At 43.8% G+C, this 17,890-nt stretch overlaps 1 protein-coding gene and 1 non-coding gene across 4 annotated transcripts in view; both read right to left on the bottom strand.

Annotated features, from left to right (window-relative positions):
* Positions 1-1,735: 1,735 nt before the first annotated feature.
* Positions 1,736-1,808, bottom strand: TRNAT-CGU (transfer RNA threonine (anticodon CGU)). Its single transcript has one exon. It is a non-coding gene; the product is annotated as a tRNA-Thr (tRNA).
* A 6,086-nt stretch (positions 1,809-7,894) lies between these two features.
* The window catches only part of LOC142582788 (erlin-1-like), a 67,382-nt gene continuing 57,386 nt past the window's right edge, over positions 7,895-17,890 (bottom strand). For 2 of the 3 annotated variants that reach the window (XM_075692833.1, XM_075692840.1), the window contains exons 12-14: positions 13,686-13,865; positions 9,924-9,978; positions 7,895-8,064 (exon numbers count right to left, since the gene is read on the bottom strand). In XM_075692833.1, the coding sequence (XP_075548948.1) occupies positions 8,018-8,064; positions 9,924-9,978; positions 13,686-13,865 (282 nt within the window). In that variant the 3' untranslated portion in view covers positions 7,895-8,017. The remainder of the gene's footprint in view (positions 8,065-9,923; positions 9,979-13,685; positions 13,866-17,890) is intronic. The other variant, XM_075692848.1, reaches the window with a different exon arrangement.

The following is a 17,890-nucleotide window of genomic DNA, read 5'->3' as shown; positions in this document are numbered from 1 at the left end:
GCGGTGAAATTAGGAAATTCGCGGGCGCTAGTTGGAATCGGTTGGCGCAGGACAGGGGTAATTGGAGTTCGCAGGGAGAGGCCTTCGTCCTGCAGTGAACAGAAAATAGGCTCATGATGGGATGACTAGAATAAGTTCACGTTTTATGCTTAAAAAAAGGTATACGTCTTACATAAGTTAGCCGGGTGGCTGTCTGGGCTAGCTCTAGATTATCACGCTGCACCCTCACGATATTGTCCTATACATTGCTGGATGCATTCACGCGACATACGGAGCACTCATCTTTGAAACATAATATCATGCATCCTATAAAAAAAAATTGCATCACTGTAGTGCGCTTGGGAAACTGAAGCCAATGATGTCATCCAATAAGTTCTAGATTTAAAAAAGAAAGTATTTGAATTCGCATCGAATTCGGCGTTCATTTCGATACGCTAGACTGGATGGAAGTATCGAGCAGTCCTGTATTTGAACTACGATTGTTCATGCAATAAATATTTCATGCAACAAACAATAAGTGAGCGAGTGAGTGAGTTTGCAAACGACGCGCCAACGTACATCACAAGATAGCCTGGATGTGAAGTCATCCCAGAACTCTGATGTGCAGTCATAATGTGCCACAATTAGCATAGAGGTGGGCGAATACATGCTTCTTTAAAATGAATCGAATACAAAGAGCATTGAATGTCGCGTCTACTGTCAAATAGTCCAATGATAACGTGTATTTGCAGCAGAAATATTTATTTCGGCTTCATTCGGTATCACGCCTGGACTGACAAGTACAAAAAAAGACAGCTATCCCAAAACAAAATATCAGTTTTAAATACATAAACAAAAAACAAAATCCACTGCAGCCTGGTTACAAACAAGTTTTCCCGGAATGAATGGCCGTTGTAAGACTAGCTTTCCAAAAACACTAACTAAATGGCTGCCGAAAAAAAGGCAGATGTAAAATGTTTACCGACGATTACGATACTCCCTAAAGCGAAATTTGAGCGCAGCTGTATAAGTGTTTTCATTTCGCCATATATTGGCTGGCGCGGACAATGTCTCGTGCGCCAAGTTGCAAACGGAGCGATGTGTGACGCGGCTGCTTCTCTAATCGGGAGATCGCGCGAGGCGGCGTGTGGGTGACGCGTAGGCGCGATTCACAGCCGCCACCGCAGACAAACCTCCGCTCACACAACGCTTTGTTTGCATACAGACGAAGCGCGCTACTGCGCGCCATCTCGTAGCCATTGTCTCTGTAAAGCCCGTCTTGCGCGGCATTACGCTTTCGCCATACCCTCCTCCTTCGCTTTCCGTCTCATGGTTCCGCGGCACTCTCCTCCTCTGCTTTCCTCCTTGCGCTCTCTTCGCTATCGTGTCTTTCATCTCTCGCTGCGCTCCACGTTCGCTTTCACCCTTCGCTGTGCTCGTTCGCTCGGTTACGAGACAACGCCGACGCTCGCCGCAGAAACGGGCACTTAAGTTGCTGCGCTCTAAAGAAAAGCTGCTGAAGGACTTGTGTGCCTAAGGCACATGTATAAGAGCTCATTGCAAGGAAAACATGAGGGGCTTTAACATAAAAGATAAAACTGCTACATGACTAGACTACCAAAAGCACTAAATGACTACAAGCATATCATGAGAAGCCAACAAACACACCAAGGACAACATAGGGGAAATTACTTGTACTTACTGATTGAATTAAAGAAATAAATTATTGGCAATGAAAATGGACGAAAAAACAACTTGCCGCAGGTGGGGAACGATCCCACACCTTCGCATTACGTGTGCGATGCTCTAACCAATTGAACTACCACGGCCCCATTTCCCCATCCAATTTCTTGGGTATTTATGGGTTACTACTAGAACTACCCTTGGGAGTGTTAGCCAGTGCCACCACTCACAAACCTTGAAGGCGGATGTGGAACATTGTTTCTGCTGCAGGCGTCACGAGTACGTGATCTTTCTGGGTAAAGGCAACTGGTCAATAAACCCGCACATGCTACCTGAAGGCATCAATGTTGCCGGATTCGAGACCCTCGTTATGTAAGAACGAGAAGGGGGTTAACCGAGGGGCCCAATTTTTATTAATCGTATCATGAGAACCTAACAAAGGCGCCAAGGACAACATAGGGGAAATTACTTGTACTTAGCGATTACATAATGCGAAGACGTGGGATCGTTCAACACCTGCGGCAAGTAGTTTTTTCATCCACTTTCATTGCCGTTAAATTATTTCTTTAATTCAATCAGTACGTACAAGTAATTTCCCCTATGTTGTCTTTGTTGGCTTCTCATGATACGATAATAAAAATCGGGCCCCTCAGGTAAGCCCCTCTCTTCTCGCGACTACAAGCATAAATCATATGTTTTCATGCAGGCTTCGACCGCGAAATCAAAAGCAAAGCTTGCATTACCCCTTTCGTTTCTGTATCCATCCAAAAAAATGTTCGTTTCACACTTGAGAATTCGCGATACTTTGTTTAGCAGACGGTCGAAGAACAGTAACCACACTTTAACAGTTGGATGTTGCAAAGTATTTGGTTAGTTTGAATATTCAAAATTATTGAATAGTTCCTTTTCGAATACGAATAGTGCCTAATATTCAATCCGCATGCAAATATATTTACCTACCCTTACAATTTAGTAATCAAAATATGAAATATCATAATACACAGGGCCAGCATCTTGATCGAAAATACTAATGTGGTGCAGCCGCTCATTACGGCTACCCACTAGAAAACACAGACAAGGGAGGGCACCTCTTGGTGGTCTGGCTTTTCGTTGTGGAGAGGAAATTTCAGGAATATGCAGCGGACGCGCACACACGCACTTGTACTCGCCTCTCTCTCTCCTGGCCATGCTGTCCCTCTGGTTCCTAACTGGGTACCAAAAACTTAAAGGCCAACTGCAACAATATTTAACTTAGGCTAAATTGACTATAAATGCCTAGCGTATACTCTCAAAGTAATCTTGGCAAAGCCGTACGGCTTGTAGCCGCCTCATTTTGTTATTGGCAGCTATTAAATAGCGCCTACGCAGACGGCGCACGCACCTGGCGACAAAGCGGGAGCGATACGGATATGGCGAATATTAAACGGTACGAAACTGTTGATCTCTCAGTTGTGCCATGTTGCGCCTAGGCAACCAGGCGCATTGCTCGCTCCTCATTTGCGAGGTGAGGGGGGTCTCTCTTTGCGTGCGTTCTCCCTGCGGCACTCATGATTTGAGCTGTTGCAAGAATGCCGATGTGTTGCACAGCCTTCGTGAGCTCGAATACGTACTCAAGCAAGAGCAATGGTTGTGCAGTACACAACGCTGAGTAGAGGAAGGTCAAACACATCTTTTCTATTCTAGGTTTCAGAGCGAAAGCGTGGACCGCGGCGCAACAGGCCGGTGCGACGCACAGAGCACGTAAACTGCAGTTGAAGCTGCACAAGCTACATCATTTCAACAGCACATTTACTTACCCATCAAGATCTGCTTGGCAAACGCTCTCTCGCTTTGCCCCCCCCCCCCCCCCCCGGCTACGCCACTGGTGGCAGCAGTCCATGAACTTGGACACACAGATGCATTCCATTCGTTAATATGCCAGTCACAAATTTTGCAGCCAACTACTGCACACGTCTTCACTCCACCGCTCCATATTTTGCAGAGTGAATGGAGCCCAGTGCGTTAGCAAAAATCCAGTCGCATTTCTGACAGCTGATTGCCCAGAAGCAGGGCAGAAGAGGTAATGGATTCGTATTCACGCACTTTCGCTGAGGCAACGTGAGGCGCACCGCCGAAAGCAATATTATGTTTCTCTACTTCGCGAAACTGTTTCGCGATAAGGTTCAACAGAGGGGATGGCATTTCGGCTGGTGCAGCGCAAGTGGCGTAGCTCGACTGGCCGCAAGCGACGTTCACCCACGTGCCGGAAACATCGGACTATAAACGCGCCGTATGCCAGTTTGCTGCCGTTCCTTGTCGCTATCCCCTCGGCCGGCGCACCTCGTTGCGAAGCGCGCTCGCTGCCTCACTTGTCTGGGAGATTTCCCGGCAATCACACTGTAACCAAGTTTTTTTTTTTATTTTATTTTATTTTTTTATTTTTTTTACGGCTGCAGTATAAGCGATGTGTACATATCGATCGACTTTTATGGGAATATAAACGAGAGTTAAAGAACACCGCATTATATCCGGTCCTGCATTATAAGCATATACGTTATAAGTGGTCCGAGGTACATCAGTTACGGTGGCACTGTGGCTATATAGCATTGTGCTACTGAGCACAAGGTACTTCAATTATCGGCGACGGCGGCCGAATCCCGATGCAGGCAAAATGCAAAAAATGCTGGTTTGCTTTGCTTTAGGCATGCAATTAAGAACCCCAGGTGGCCAAAATTAATCCAAAGCCCTACACAACGCCATATCTCACAGACCACTTTGCAGCTTCTGAACATTAAACAATGCAATTTAATATAACCAAACACTTTTCATACTGCTCTACACAAAACGGCACAGCTTTATGCATATTTATCCATGCGGAGGCAGGATAACCAAGAAAAATAGTGTGAATTATCTATTAATTTTCTGTTGACACATGCAATATTGCAAAAACAATTGAGATATATACAGTGAGCATATTCATTTGCAGCCTTCTTACATTCCAAGTGCGGTAAATTGAATAGACCGCACATAAGATTAATAAATACCCGCATTCTGTGCAGACTCTTCACAGCGAACACGTGAGAGTCTATTGATTGAGTCTTGTATACCTCAAAAAAAGTCACACCATAGCCACACGACTTCAAGGGGTTCTGAAATTCACCATCTCGTGTCAAAGCCGCAAAAAAATCACTTGCTCTCACTTGTGTAATGCCGTCATGCAGCGTCACCAAAAGCAGCTGACCCACCAATGCTAATGGCTGATTTTGCGATTGCGAGAGCATTCCCAGTAATAGATAATTGCTAACATTGCGTTAAATAATGTCAAAACACAAAAATAATTTCATCTTTGCAAAACACGTAGCTGCGTCAACAATGTGTAGACTTCGAGATGGCAGCAGCGAGCTGCACAGCGTAGCCTACCGCGGTCACCATGGGGCGCCGCGACATTCAACTTTTGGCCGAGGCTTTGCTCTCTTGGCTTCTCCGCTGTGTAGCTTTCAGCTTGCTAGCAGAGACGGAAAGCGAGGGAAAGCTAGGTAATAATGCGATAATTCTATTTACAGTTGAAGGAGGAGAAGGAAGAATAAACCTTATTTTAGTACAGGAGATTTGAGACCTAGGCCTCTCTACCTAGATAACGGCCTTGAGCCCTTGGGCCCTGGCAGCATCTTCGGCCTGCTGGATTGCCTTAAGTTGCTCTTCCAGTGCACAGCTGAGCAACGCGGTCTCCCACTGCTCTCTGGTCTTGTGTATTTTATTCTGTGTGGGTGTCCGAGGACAAGCCCAAACAATATGTTGTAGGTCCGCCCTTTCTTGACAGACTCTACATCTATCTGTGTAAAGGTCCAGGTATTTGTGGTGGTAGGCCACTGGGTTCGAATATGTATCTGTTTGTAAGAGGCGCCATGGCGTCGCTTGCAATCTACTTAGCGAGGAGTGTGATGGGGGGAAAATGGCCCTTCCCAATTGGTAGTGTTTGGTGACCTCGTTAAACATCCAGTCTCTCTCCGTTCCTAGCATTTGCATGTCACCTGCTTGGCCCATCAGTTCTCGAGCCAGGTTGTGCGCTATTTCGTTCCTGGCAAGGGAGGGGTGTGCGGGTGCCCATATGCTGAAGGATTCGAAAAATTTTAGCGGCATAAGATTCACGAGACAACACGCTTTGATAGTGAGGCCATTCTGGTTAATTAGAAAAGTGGTTCAGGGCCTCTTTCAGGAGCAGTGGCATTTGCGCTCCAGCATCTCGTGGCTATGGCAACAATTTCAACTGAAGGAAATATTTACACGTCCCCACATGCTGCTTAGAAATGGAAATCCTAGTAGAATATGGTCCAGAAGGTTGCTACACATAATGTGTAGCCATGATTATAAGCTAAATGGTTTAACAATGTTCCTGTTAGAGAGTGGAAGGGGAATCATGACAATTTTGATACAAATGAGTAAGCTCAATAGTGGTATAATGTTGCTAATAAAGTTTATCAGAGATGACAAGTTAGCCCAAGAGGGCTCATTACTCAATACGCACCAATACGAACATTTATAATACAAAAAAAAAAAAAGAGAGACAAGTGATAAACTGGATATATCTAGCTATTTCAAGGTTTCATTTTTCCAAGCTTTGGACTGCAATATGCAACACATTGGAACATTGCTCTGTCTCTCTCCATGTGCGCGTGTGTGCAGCACACACACGAATGCACTCTCTACCTTACATTTGCATACAAAGAGGAAGCGAGAGTATGTTAGGAGAAAAGGACTAATGCTGAATGCATTGCTACCGTGAAGCCATAAAATTAGTGTCCACCTTGAGCCAGATAGGGGGTTTGCAACAGGGGACTGCTCCTATTCTTAAGGGGTATTGAGATAGGGTTTTTACATGGGGGATCAAGTGAGAGATCTTTTATGAGAGTGTTTCTGGCTAATCTCCTCCTGCAAGCAGTAAGGTCGTGCACCACCAATCAGCAGATGCACTTGTGAAAGCTCGGCAGCTCATCCAGCACCAGCTGCAATTTTCATGTGAGCTTTAGAACAAACAGTTTTATTTCTCCGCAAGGAGCTTCGTGGCACTGGGCCAACCAATAAAAGCTTGGCATCATTATCACATGGTGTGATCTTGGGTGAACACCCTTCCAGCAACCACTTCTTCTGCCTCCTCATCTCTTCACACGGCGACAAGCAGTTGCTTCCATTTTGTGTCTTGATGCTCAAAGGCCCACATTACTTGTGCTGTGCTGAATTATAGTGGCAGCATGTAATGTGGAAGAGATTAAATGTAATGCACCTGCACCTTATAGCTTAGATTTTCTATGGTGCAGACACGGCACTGAGGATTTGCCAAACGAAGTCACTGCAGTGTCCCCTAACAGTGTCCAGATAACAGCAGATAGTATTAAAAAAAACATGGCCGACAAGCCACTCACAATAAAGCAGAGAAAAGTGGGCTCCTTGTAATAAACTTTAAAATAACAGGTCTAACATTTTCTTACAATGGCACAATGAAAAGGTGCATTTGACTGTCCCTTTCTCCTACCTGTGCACATCTTCAGGAATCTTTACATTCTACACAGGCTAACTGAGAGCTTGCAATGAAGTTTGAGCCCAAAATACATCCAAGGCAGAGCAGCAAACAATGTGATCTTTTCTGTGGTGAAACGGCAATTCTTAGTAATCCCATCTCAGAAAAAAAAATGAGGACACCTAAGCACTTCTTATGAGTTGTCAATGCGAAAGCATTAATGCCCAACTGAATGCTGCTGAGCAGTCCTTTGAGTTATGAACTCCTTGCGGGCAAGCGAGTGCGTTTAGATGCTTGGCGCATTTCGATTTGGCCTTACCAAGGCACAGTTGGAACACAGGCGAGAGCTTGCAAGGACAAGGAACACGCAGATCACAGAGGCTTCTGAGACCGAGAGCAAGGGTGACATAACCCTGCAGCGATGCTATCTCCCCTCATGCAACACCGGGCACGCTGTTGCAGCAGCAGATATCCCCTTTCGCCCACTCTGCTCCATCGAGGCACACTTATGATGCGGCGTCGCCGCCAATAGGGAACTCCACCTAGGCGCGCTCATGACATGGCATTGCAGCCAATGGGAACTTAGGTGCCGTTTCGCAGCTCCAGACGACAGACACTAGCTTTTTCACTCAATGGGCCATTCGATGCTTTCATGTCAATAAAATAATTCAAGCTTTGCCCCTGCAGGCAGCAGGATGCATCAGCAAAAGGAAGCAGGGATTCTGCAACCTACCAAAGTGCAAATATAGCAATTATTTATTAACATGATAGAAACAATGTAAACACACAGGTCCACCGGAGCATCCCAATGCCGTCATTATGGTCCTCTCTTGAGCACTGACAAACAGAAATCAATGGCAATTAGTAGCCTGACATGTCTTGATCGTAGAACTTTGCAGCAGTGCTGTCTGTAAAGAATTGCAGCAAGCCCCAGGTTTTCACAAAAGAATCACACAGCTAACTATTCTAGCCTGCAGTAGCATGTTGTAGTGCATAAATAACGAATTTTTCTCTGCGGTATTTCTGTAGTAAAGCAACAATGCAGTATACAAAGCAAATTTTAACCATTCTTACAAATACTGGACAAGAGCATGAACAGAATCCATGCTTTGTTTTTTTTACTAAACTGTGCCTTACCCTTTGTGAAGTGCAGAACGAGTGGTACAAGAAAAGCAGAATCTGCACAGAAATTAGAACTAGCTGACTACACAGCTGAACCTCGCAATAACGAAATCGGTGGGGAATGCGGAGACATTTTCTTTTGCAAGGATTTCGTTGCTGTAAAGTGAGACAGCACAGATAGGTAATGTGTCGCAGAATTAAACTTTACTGTTGAAACTTCGTTAGCCTACTTTGGCAAGCTTTCTCGAGGATACAGAACCACATTGCTGACAGTACAAAGTGCGCCTCGTGCGTCCATCAGCAGTGGCAGCACTGCCGTGAAGCAGTATTCTCGGTCAATTTCTTTCGGAGGTCAAATAATTTTTACGAGATCTTGCGTAACTCAGCATCGGACGCAGAGCAACAGCACTGTATGCCTGCAGCAGCATTTCTTTAACGCACACCCGTAGGCGCCTACGCGTCTGGTGCCGAGCGTGAAAATGATCGTATCTCGCATACCTGAAGGAAGTCGATCAAGATTACGGCCCCTTAGCGCAAATCTACGTCTGGCGCCAAATCCACACGCAATGCCTGTAAGGTGGCTCCAAAGTCAGCATTATTGAAGCAAGGAATGTTTATTCTCGGACGATCACTCAATCATGGCCCGATGCGTCGCACTCCATGCTGTGACTGCCATCTCAACTGCCATAAACAATTCCACGTCGGTGGGATGTGCATTTACTTGTTTTTACTGCATTCTTCTCGCTACGCACTGCACTATGTGTGCAAAAACTCCCATCACACGTCGGTAGCAGCGTGTGCCACTTCAAATGGGCGATCAAGGAACAAGATGGCGGCCATGACGCGTTACCGGCGCGATCGCTATTGGCACTTGGTTGTTTTTGTAAACAAAAATGGTGGCACCCATGCAACTGTAATGTGATGGTATTTTATGCAATTTTAGTACAAAGCAATAGCATTTGAGCACATTTTGGAGCCTGATAGCCTTGCACGAGTAGGTAATATGAGGGTTACATTCCGGCGAATTTCAGAGATGCGGGATTGTAGTACAGCGACATTTCGTTGCCAAGAGGTACGAAATGCATTGAATCCTATGGGCGTTCACCGGGAATACAAAAATATTTCATTGTCACCAGAATTTCGTAGTCACGGGATTTCGTTATCGTGGGTTTTGACTGTACATAAATAACTACTACCGACAAGTTAACCCCTTCTATAACAAATGTTTTGTACTAATCTACGCTCGATTCCTCTTCAAACGTCCTTGCTTTCCGTCAACACAGTTTGTGATCTAGACCTCCTTTTCAATCAGAGTGATTCACACTGAATCAGACTTTAGCTAAACATCACCTTTATATATGGATGCTAGTGCACACATCTGAAATATTTTGTTTACTGTTCTGCTAATTGAAGGGCTTGGTACTTGTGATTAAGGAATTGTACCACGATGTAAGGTTAACTTTTCTTTTTCATGAAAAAGATTGCAACAATGTAAATTCATAAAGTGAACAATGCAGTAGCACTGACATGTTCAGGCTCTACTTGCATATTCTCTACACATGCCTAATGTCTTCATGGCTGAATTTATGAATTTTGATCAGGCTGCAAGGCTTTTGTAACAGAACTTGGAGTATTTATATTTTACCTTGCTCAGACACTAGTTTCTTCATTGATTTTGCATTTGTAGCCTGTTCAGTACCCTGCAGAGAAAAAAGAAAAATGCATGATGAAATCTAAACAGTGAAGTAGTTACGAGACATTGACTACACTGTTGAAAGCATCAGTAAGTTGCAGCCATCTGGATTTTCAGAGTTGTAACCTTTAAGGTAAAACAAACACAACAATGAAAAACAAGTACACAACATTATCTAATACAGTCAAAAGTATTCTTTTCCCAACTCTGGTGTGTGCTACTTTCAGCTGGCTTAATGGGGCTCACAGTTCTTCAAACTGAAAAAAAAATCCAGTTTTGCTGAAAATGTACTACGAGACTTTGTAGGTTATTCAAATGGGTAATCTCGAAAGACATTTGTGTTCCCTTCTTTTAATGTAGCATAATTTTCATTGCTGCAAGCATGTCAAAAAATCTTTCACACAGACAGACCTTAAAAGGGCCTTGAAACGGTTTTCGAACATTGTATGAAACCATTGCCAATCTATAGACAAGGATCGTGTGCACATGCGAGCCAAATATTATTGTACTGCATGAAGCAAGAAATTTCAAATTTCATGTCAAAAACAGCAACTAATTGATTGCTCTCACTTACTTCTGCAATGCCGTCATGCAGCATCATCACAAACAGCTGGACCCAATAACATCTACTGGCTGATTTTGTGATCCCAAGAACATTCTCAGTAATACTTCGATTGCTCATTTGAAGTTAAATACAGAAATATATATGTCTGCTATCTCAAAAAGACAGAAACTAACTATTTCATATTTGCACTGCCGATCTATACAGAATAGTTGTGCATAGCTGCGTCTGCTGTACGTGGCCTCCAAGATAGCAGTGGTGTGCTCCGTAGTGTAGTCTTGCGGCTGCGACTAGGTGCCACAACGAGCCCTCTCACCACAAAGAATGTTAGCTTTTGGCTGGTGTTTTGCCCCCTTGGCTTCTTTCTGTGTAGCTTCCAGTGTGCTAGCAGAGACGAAAAGAGAGAAAGCCACACATCGGTGCAATAACTCTGCTTATACTTGAAGGATTCAAAAAATTTTCGTGACATAAGATTCTGGAGATGACATCTGTTAATAGTTAAGGCATTTTATTATTAGTTAGAAAAGCATTTCAGGGCCCCCCTCGAGGAGTTTACAATTTTAGCTCTGCTCCAAAATTGTTAATATGTGCCATGTTTGTTAGAGAAAAACAGTTCACAGGTGTTTCAGTGTGTGCGATGACACCAGCTTGTAATCTGTAATCATTCAGTGGGTTCTCTATTTTAGCTGTTTTTTATAGCAAGGACTTGCACTGGGAGAATTTTTTGAAGTGGATCTCTCTTCTCCAAGTGCAACTGCATGTGAAGTACTCTATATTGGTCCAGCAACTTTGAATTTTTTTTTAACATACAGAAATCAGCATAAGGGGATCACACATCATTTTTAAGAGTAATAGCTGTGATTCCACAAAATAGCAGCAGCAGAAGACAATAGCAGGTAGATCTAAGGTGATAATTCACAGGTGACTACGAGATATCCTCAGGATAACAAGTCACATGGACGTCACCAGATAATCACCGAATCATAAAATCTCACAATGCTATTGCATTACCATCAATGGAGCATGAAAACCTGTGAACTGCTTTTTCTGTTTTATATGGTCTCTCAAATAAAGTTTATTCACTCACTCACTCGCTTATTACTTTGCTATTATGTTCTCTCAGTACCTGTCTATTAATGTCTATTGGAGTAATGTATGCAGAATGAGTGCACAGCAGGTGGTTGATTTATCTGTAATAGTTTTTGTCTTCTGGTTTCCAGCACCAATTGAAAGGAATACTTATTGTATTCATGCCCTGAGTAATTGCTTAACAGGGAGAGGCGAGCTAGTTAGTTGTCAATATTGGAATGCATCATGTAACCGCGCAAACGCATGTAAACCTGTTTTGTGTGTTTCTTTCCTCGTCCGCTGAGTAATTGTTACAGTTTTCCATACAAAGTCTGAATCCCATGGTAGGCAGTATGAAGATACAGGCAGATCGATTTTTGCATCAGCTTTCTAACAACATTGCTACATATGTAAAAGTTAGTGCTACAAAAATTGGCACAAAAGGCACACTGTCACTGCATTCAGTGTACGTTTCACATGCCTTGTCCTTGTAAATATGCAATGTCTAAAATTTAAAAAAGTAAATCGAGAACTTTAAGCCATTAAAAAATTCAGCAAAGCACACTGATTATACTACGTGCTCTGCATTTCTCCCTCAGAGTATTGTCTGCTTCATATAGTGAGGGTTATGCCCCCTGCCACTAGTGGCACTATTTGCCAAAGCACTAGTGGCCCTCTACAGTGATTGCCCGATTCATATAGCAATGTAAGCCGACTTGAAGGCTTGCTAAAGCCTTAGAGGGGCCCTGAATCACTTTTTATCAAAGTGGAGAAATGCATTTGAACTTAAAACAGACTATTTCAGAAATATTTTGCCGCACAAAGTACTTCGATGCATTCAGCAGAAGCGGAGTTATTGGCAATTAAACATGTCCTTCGCGGTGCTTCCACTCCTTCCTTCAATGCCTTACACTGCGAAGGCTATGGCATAGTGGGGCATGCCCACAACACTCCGCCCATTGAATGTCACCTTGGCACTCAGTTCAAATTTGATTTGCATGTTCACATAAAGACCACTATTTCTGATGTTGGCACCTACAATGTGCCAAATGTAAGCCAGAGGCAGTTGTCCTCAGTGAACAAAGATACGCTCGCCCAGCGGACTCATTGTGGCACCTCGCAGTGGCCGTGGTATCTATGCTACGAAGCAGACTGCAGCTACATGAAACTGTAGTGCATATATGTAGCATTTGCTTTGTGTATAACAGGGCTTGAGTGCGTGCTTGCGTTAATATGCCCCAGTATGTCTGTGCTTCATGGTACAGACTGGATTTGTCCTGCACTAGCTTGACCGACGGATAGTAGCCACATTCAACTTGCACATTTTGAAGCCCTATCAATAGCTGAATACAAAGCGGTTTGCCAGGATGTCTGGCAAGGAATGCGTGTGTGTGGTCTGACCTTAAGTTTCACGTGGGTGAGTGTTCAAAACTAGCCAGAACTACTCAGACTTGACAGCTACAAAACCGATAAGCAGGGTGGCCGAAGTTTAATTCCTACGTAGGCAGCCGTGGCCAAGCATGAGCAGACGATAGTCAGCTTCTTCCTGAAATACATAGTTATCACTGAAATTAGAAAGCACATTTTCGCTTACTTCAGCCTGTTTATTAAACTGCATCAATAAATATGCACAGTGCACACTGATCCAAACACCCATCTTGATTGATGTCAGCTATAGGCCAATAGCAGCCGCGGATGGTAATCTGCTATATTGCAAAACAAGGTGTCCAGGAAAGAGTGAGGAGCAGGCTTCTGTTGAAAAGAAAGTTTTTGAGAGAAAGATGACTTCGCGCTCCATTTTTGAGCTCCACGTGCCACACACAATTGCAAAACTTGGCTGAGATGTTCGCAGCAGTGTATGCCAACCGCAGAATATGTTTTTTCACCAAGCCCGAGGGGTCCTTCAGGGCCTCATTGAAGCTCAGAAATGTATGTAGCAATCTAAATTCATTTGTCTTCAAGTTTGACTAGCAAAACATGACAATTTATTCATAACTGTGAAATATGTAGTGAGGCAGCTCTTAGAAGATGCAGGGAGAAAAGCCTAGAAATGAAGAAGTCCAGAATTATAAAAGCACACTTACCTTGGCTCCTTTGCCAGCCAGGGAAGCACTGATGCTATCTAGGATAGTAGCATCAAGTTCAGGTTGCTGTGAACAATGATTGATGAACATGCTTGGAATGTCCTTGCCAAAATAGACTTTGTTGTTAGAAGCAATTGCTTCATAGCGTTTGAGTTCCAAATATTCTCGTGTTAACAGCAGCTGAAATGGGGAAAAAAAGACTCAAGTTAAAGGTTCCAATGTAATCACACACACACACAAGAAAAAAATAAACCTTCCCAGAAACAAACACCTCCATATAGGCACAACAGGCACAACAAACACACAGCAGAACCTTATTGATATGTTCATGTTAATGTTTTCCCAGCTCTGACACTCAAACACTGGTGCTATTTAAATCCTGCTGAGTTGTGCGTATTAGCTTATCATTTTTTATGTTTGCCTTCCTGGTTGTTATGTCCAAACATACCAAAGATGCACCACCGACACGGCTTTATACGTTAGTGCCACTTAGGTTGACTGCCACATATCAGAACTAAAATGGTCATTTCACAGCACCTTACAAGTGACCCAGTAGGATCATTATTGTTATGTTGAGATTGCTGCCGGTCACTACTCCCGAGGCTAGTTAAAATGCAATTAAAAGTAAGCAAAGATTAAATGTGAAAACACCATAATGTTACTGACATTGTCAGTGCTGCTAGGGTGTAAAATTCAACAATGGAACTTTTGCCTTTATTAATGCCCACTATTACACCTTTTTCTGTGACAGAAGCATAAACACAGCTTTGAAAGAGTAATTTGCCAGTCCAAACTGATTTAGCGCTTGCCTTTAGCATCCCTTTAACACAGTTATACTGCATGAAGGGGATCCAAGGCCATGAACTGCTTTATCCACAAAGCTGATGCAGTCAACACCTGTTTCCAACATACACATCTCACGTAAACGCCTAATCAGCTTCGCATCCTAGTCTGATTCATTTACATCATAGTTCCCACTATATTGCTGATATTACTCATACTGTCCCAATCACAATGAACAATGGAAAACATTTTAAATTAGCACTTATCACTGAATCTCATGCTGCCCATTAATGCTCCTGAGATCATCAATTTAGCTATCCAAATGCATGCCATGCAGGTGCATAAGATTCCACATGCAATTGCATAATCAAGTGCTTTTCTTTTTTAGTGAAACCTGACAACATCTCTTGTAGCCATGAACAACCAAAGAGGAGGGGGGACATTCACATATGGGCTGTGTGTGCAGCTGAACTGGTTGACAAAAAATGCTTAGGCTGACAAGAAAGTTCTTTGTGCAAGGCACATATTGTATGGCTTGTGATGACAATGCAATGAGGCTATGTGACATAATGAGGAAGCTTCGGGCAGTACCACCATAACAGCCAGAGACGTGAGCTGTGCTTGATGATTCAGAAGTTACATTTTGCTTGTGCATATTTGTGGGGCTTCATATAAAGTGGTGCCCTGTTCAACCTCTTTATGACAGGCTGTACAAGATAAACTGCTGTGGGAACAAGTATATGACAGGGGTGGCCACCATGAGACCGTGTCACTTGGTCATGCCAAACCAACCCGTACAAACAGCAAAGTCTGATGGTGCCTAAAGTGCCAAAGCTGCACTATAGACTACGAGAGACTCCCCCAGTGCACGGCTCCAAATGAACTTCGACTACCTAGGATGCTAGCATGTAAAATTTGTAGCAGCACCACGAGTGGTCACTTACAAAATACACAAATGTGGCCATACTTAAAGAGGCCCTGAAACCCTTCCTAAACACAATATAAGAAAACATTGCTGATCTCTAAACAAGGCTCCTGTGAACCATGCAAGTACTATTGCACTGCATACAGCGGAGAATTCACAATCTCGTGTCAAAAACAGTGAAAAGACGTTTCCTCTCTTCTCTGAAATATTGTCATGTAGCTATGTCGCAAGCAGACAAACCCACCAACAAATACAGTAAAACCTCGTTAATTGGAAGGCCTCGGGACCGAGAGAAATATCCTAAGTGGGATTCCCAATTGAGAGGGATTCCCAATTATCCTAACCAATGTGAATGCTAGGAAATCATCCAGTAAACGTGATAACTGGGCGGCATACCTTTATTGTCATATGTCCACATACTTGGAAAAGAATTCCTTGATACAACACTGACGTGTTTGGTAATTTCCTGCACTAAAAATAGTGTTTTCAAGCTGGTCAAAGAGGTGCAAATCTCAGCCTTCCCACCGTTGTATTCAACAAAGCTGTGCACAACAATCAGTACATCGATCACTTCTGCCAAAGGAGGCGCGCAGGCGGGCTTATCTTCGCTGTCTTAAGTGTTAGTGGCCGAGTCAGTGTTCTTGCAGCGATCTCGCTGTCGAGGTCAGTGTAGCATGTAAGCATTGTGCTCTCGATATTCGAATAATCAGAGAAGCCAAATGCACTGCACTCTCCATCCTCGGTGTGTAAGGCCTCATATAGAGTGCAAAGAGTCTCCCCTTCCTCATAAAACGGGCAGGTGACAGCACAGTCAGCGGAGGTGGTGGTGGCAACTTCCTTCACAAATCCAGCATGCTCAAAACACCGTCGAATAACCGTGGCCTCCACTTGCCTCCACGCATGAACAATGAAGCATATTGCACCGAGGAGGTCAATGGAATACTCGTTGCCGTTATCGTAGCAAAGGAGCATTTGTTTCAACAAACTGTAGTGATAAATTTTCCTCGTATGAAGTATAATGCCTTGATCCATCAGCTGCGATAGTGATGTCATGTTAGCAGGCAGAAATACCAGCTTACCGTATTTACTCAAATCTAATGCGCACTTTTTTTCCGATAAAACGGGTCCAAAAATAGCCTGCGCATTAGAACCTAGTACGACCCTAAATCTGCGTTACCATATCGCCATCGGCACTTAAAAATGGCTGCCTCGCATGCGCTTTGAGCCTACATGCGCTTTGAGCCTACATGCCGTAGATTTCTCTATGTGCCATAGTATGTGTGCTCAGGTTAGTGCACCATCCGTCTTGCTGGTCTTCCCGTTTTCCGCATTTGCTCTATCAGCATGGAAGCACCGATTGCAAAGACATGCCGAGTTCATCACGATGCCGCAATTCAAAGGAATGTAATCACATGTGCGGAGACAAATGGAAATCGGGCCACCATCACGGGTGTTTGGAGTTCCCGAAACTTGCATACGGGAGTGGTGCTAACAGGAGTAGCTCTTTACTCGGGCGGCTGCTACGTACGGTGTGGCCAAGCGGCCCCTATCTTGACAGTGATCTGCAATGGAGACAAGAGTCTATGTATCTAGGTGCACCGTGCTGTGTTCTCGTCGCTTAGTGCGCGTTGAAGTGGGGGTCTGCACAAAGGTCAATTCACTCGCTCCTGCTACCGCACTTCCCCACCCCAGCATTTTGATAAAGAGTTTCCGTGGTCACTGCACGAGATGTGTTCATGCTTGCTTGTGTGCGTGTGACACCATGCTTGTTGATTTAGTTAGTAAGCGAATTTTTAAAAGTTCATCAGCCAATAAAACTGCTATCCTTACTTTTCATATAGCTGTCTACTAATTTGTTATTGTAATCGATGCTTCGCCTTTCGGGTGAAACTGCGACTTTTTTATTTATTGCAAGTTTAGCACGTTAGGAGTAAATTATTGTTCTTCCAAATGAGAAAAAGTTGTATTCCTGTATGAAAGAATGAGGTGCGCGGTACTGTAAAGGACCTTTCTTTTTCTTTAGGTCGTTGCAAACGGGTGTGCATTAAAATCGAGGGCGTTTCTTTTTTTCCTCTCTTATTTAGTCACAGAAAATAGGTGCGCATTACAAGTGAGGGCATGTTAGAACCGAGTAAATACAGTAATTGCCTGCAGGTTCTGAATGTTGCCATGGGCTGGGCAATTATCAATGACGAACAGAACATTATGCCTCAAGGCCACAAACTTGCGGTCAAGGTGCTGCACGTATTCTGCAAAAATTGACACTGTCATTTAAGCTTTCTTATTGTTCTTATAAATTAGGTCGTCCTTGGGTGGCAGTCGTGTATTTTTAAAACAACGAGGTTTCTCCGTCTTGCCAACAACAAGCAGCGGCAGTTTGTGCTGAATGCACATGTTCGCACCAAAGAAAACAGTGAGTCTGTCTTTTGTTTTGTTCCTGCCCCTTAATGTCTGCCTCATTCACAGTGAACGTCTTCGTGGGCAGCATTTTGTAGAA

The sequence above is a fragment of the Dermacentor variabilis genome, chromosome 1 (genome assembly GCF_050947875.1).
Source record: "Dermacentor variabilis isolate Ectoservices chromosome 1, ASM5094787v1, whole genome shotgun sequence".
Classification (NCBI taxonomy): domain Eukaryota; kingdom Metazoa; phylum Arthropoda; class Arachnida; order Ixodida; family Ixodidae; genus Dermacentor; species Dermacentor variabilis.
Note: the sequence above shows the minus strand (reverse complement) of the source record. Positions and strands in the feature narration are given on the sequence as shown.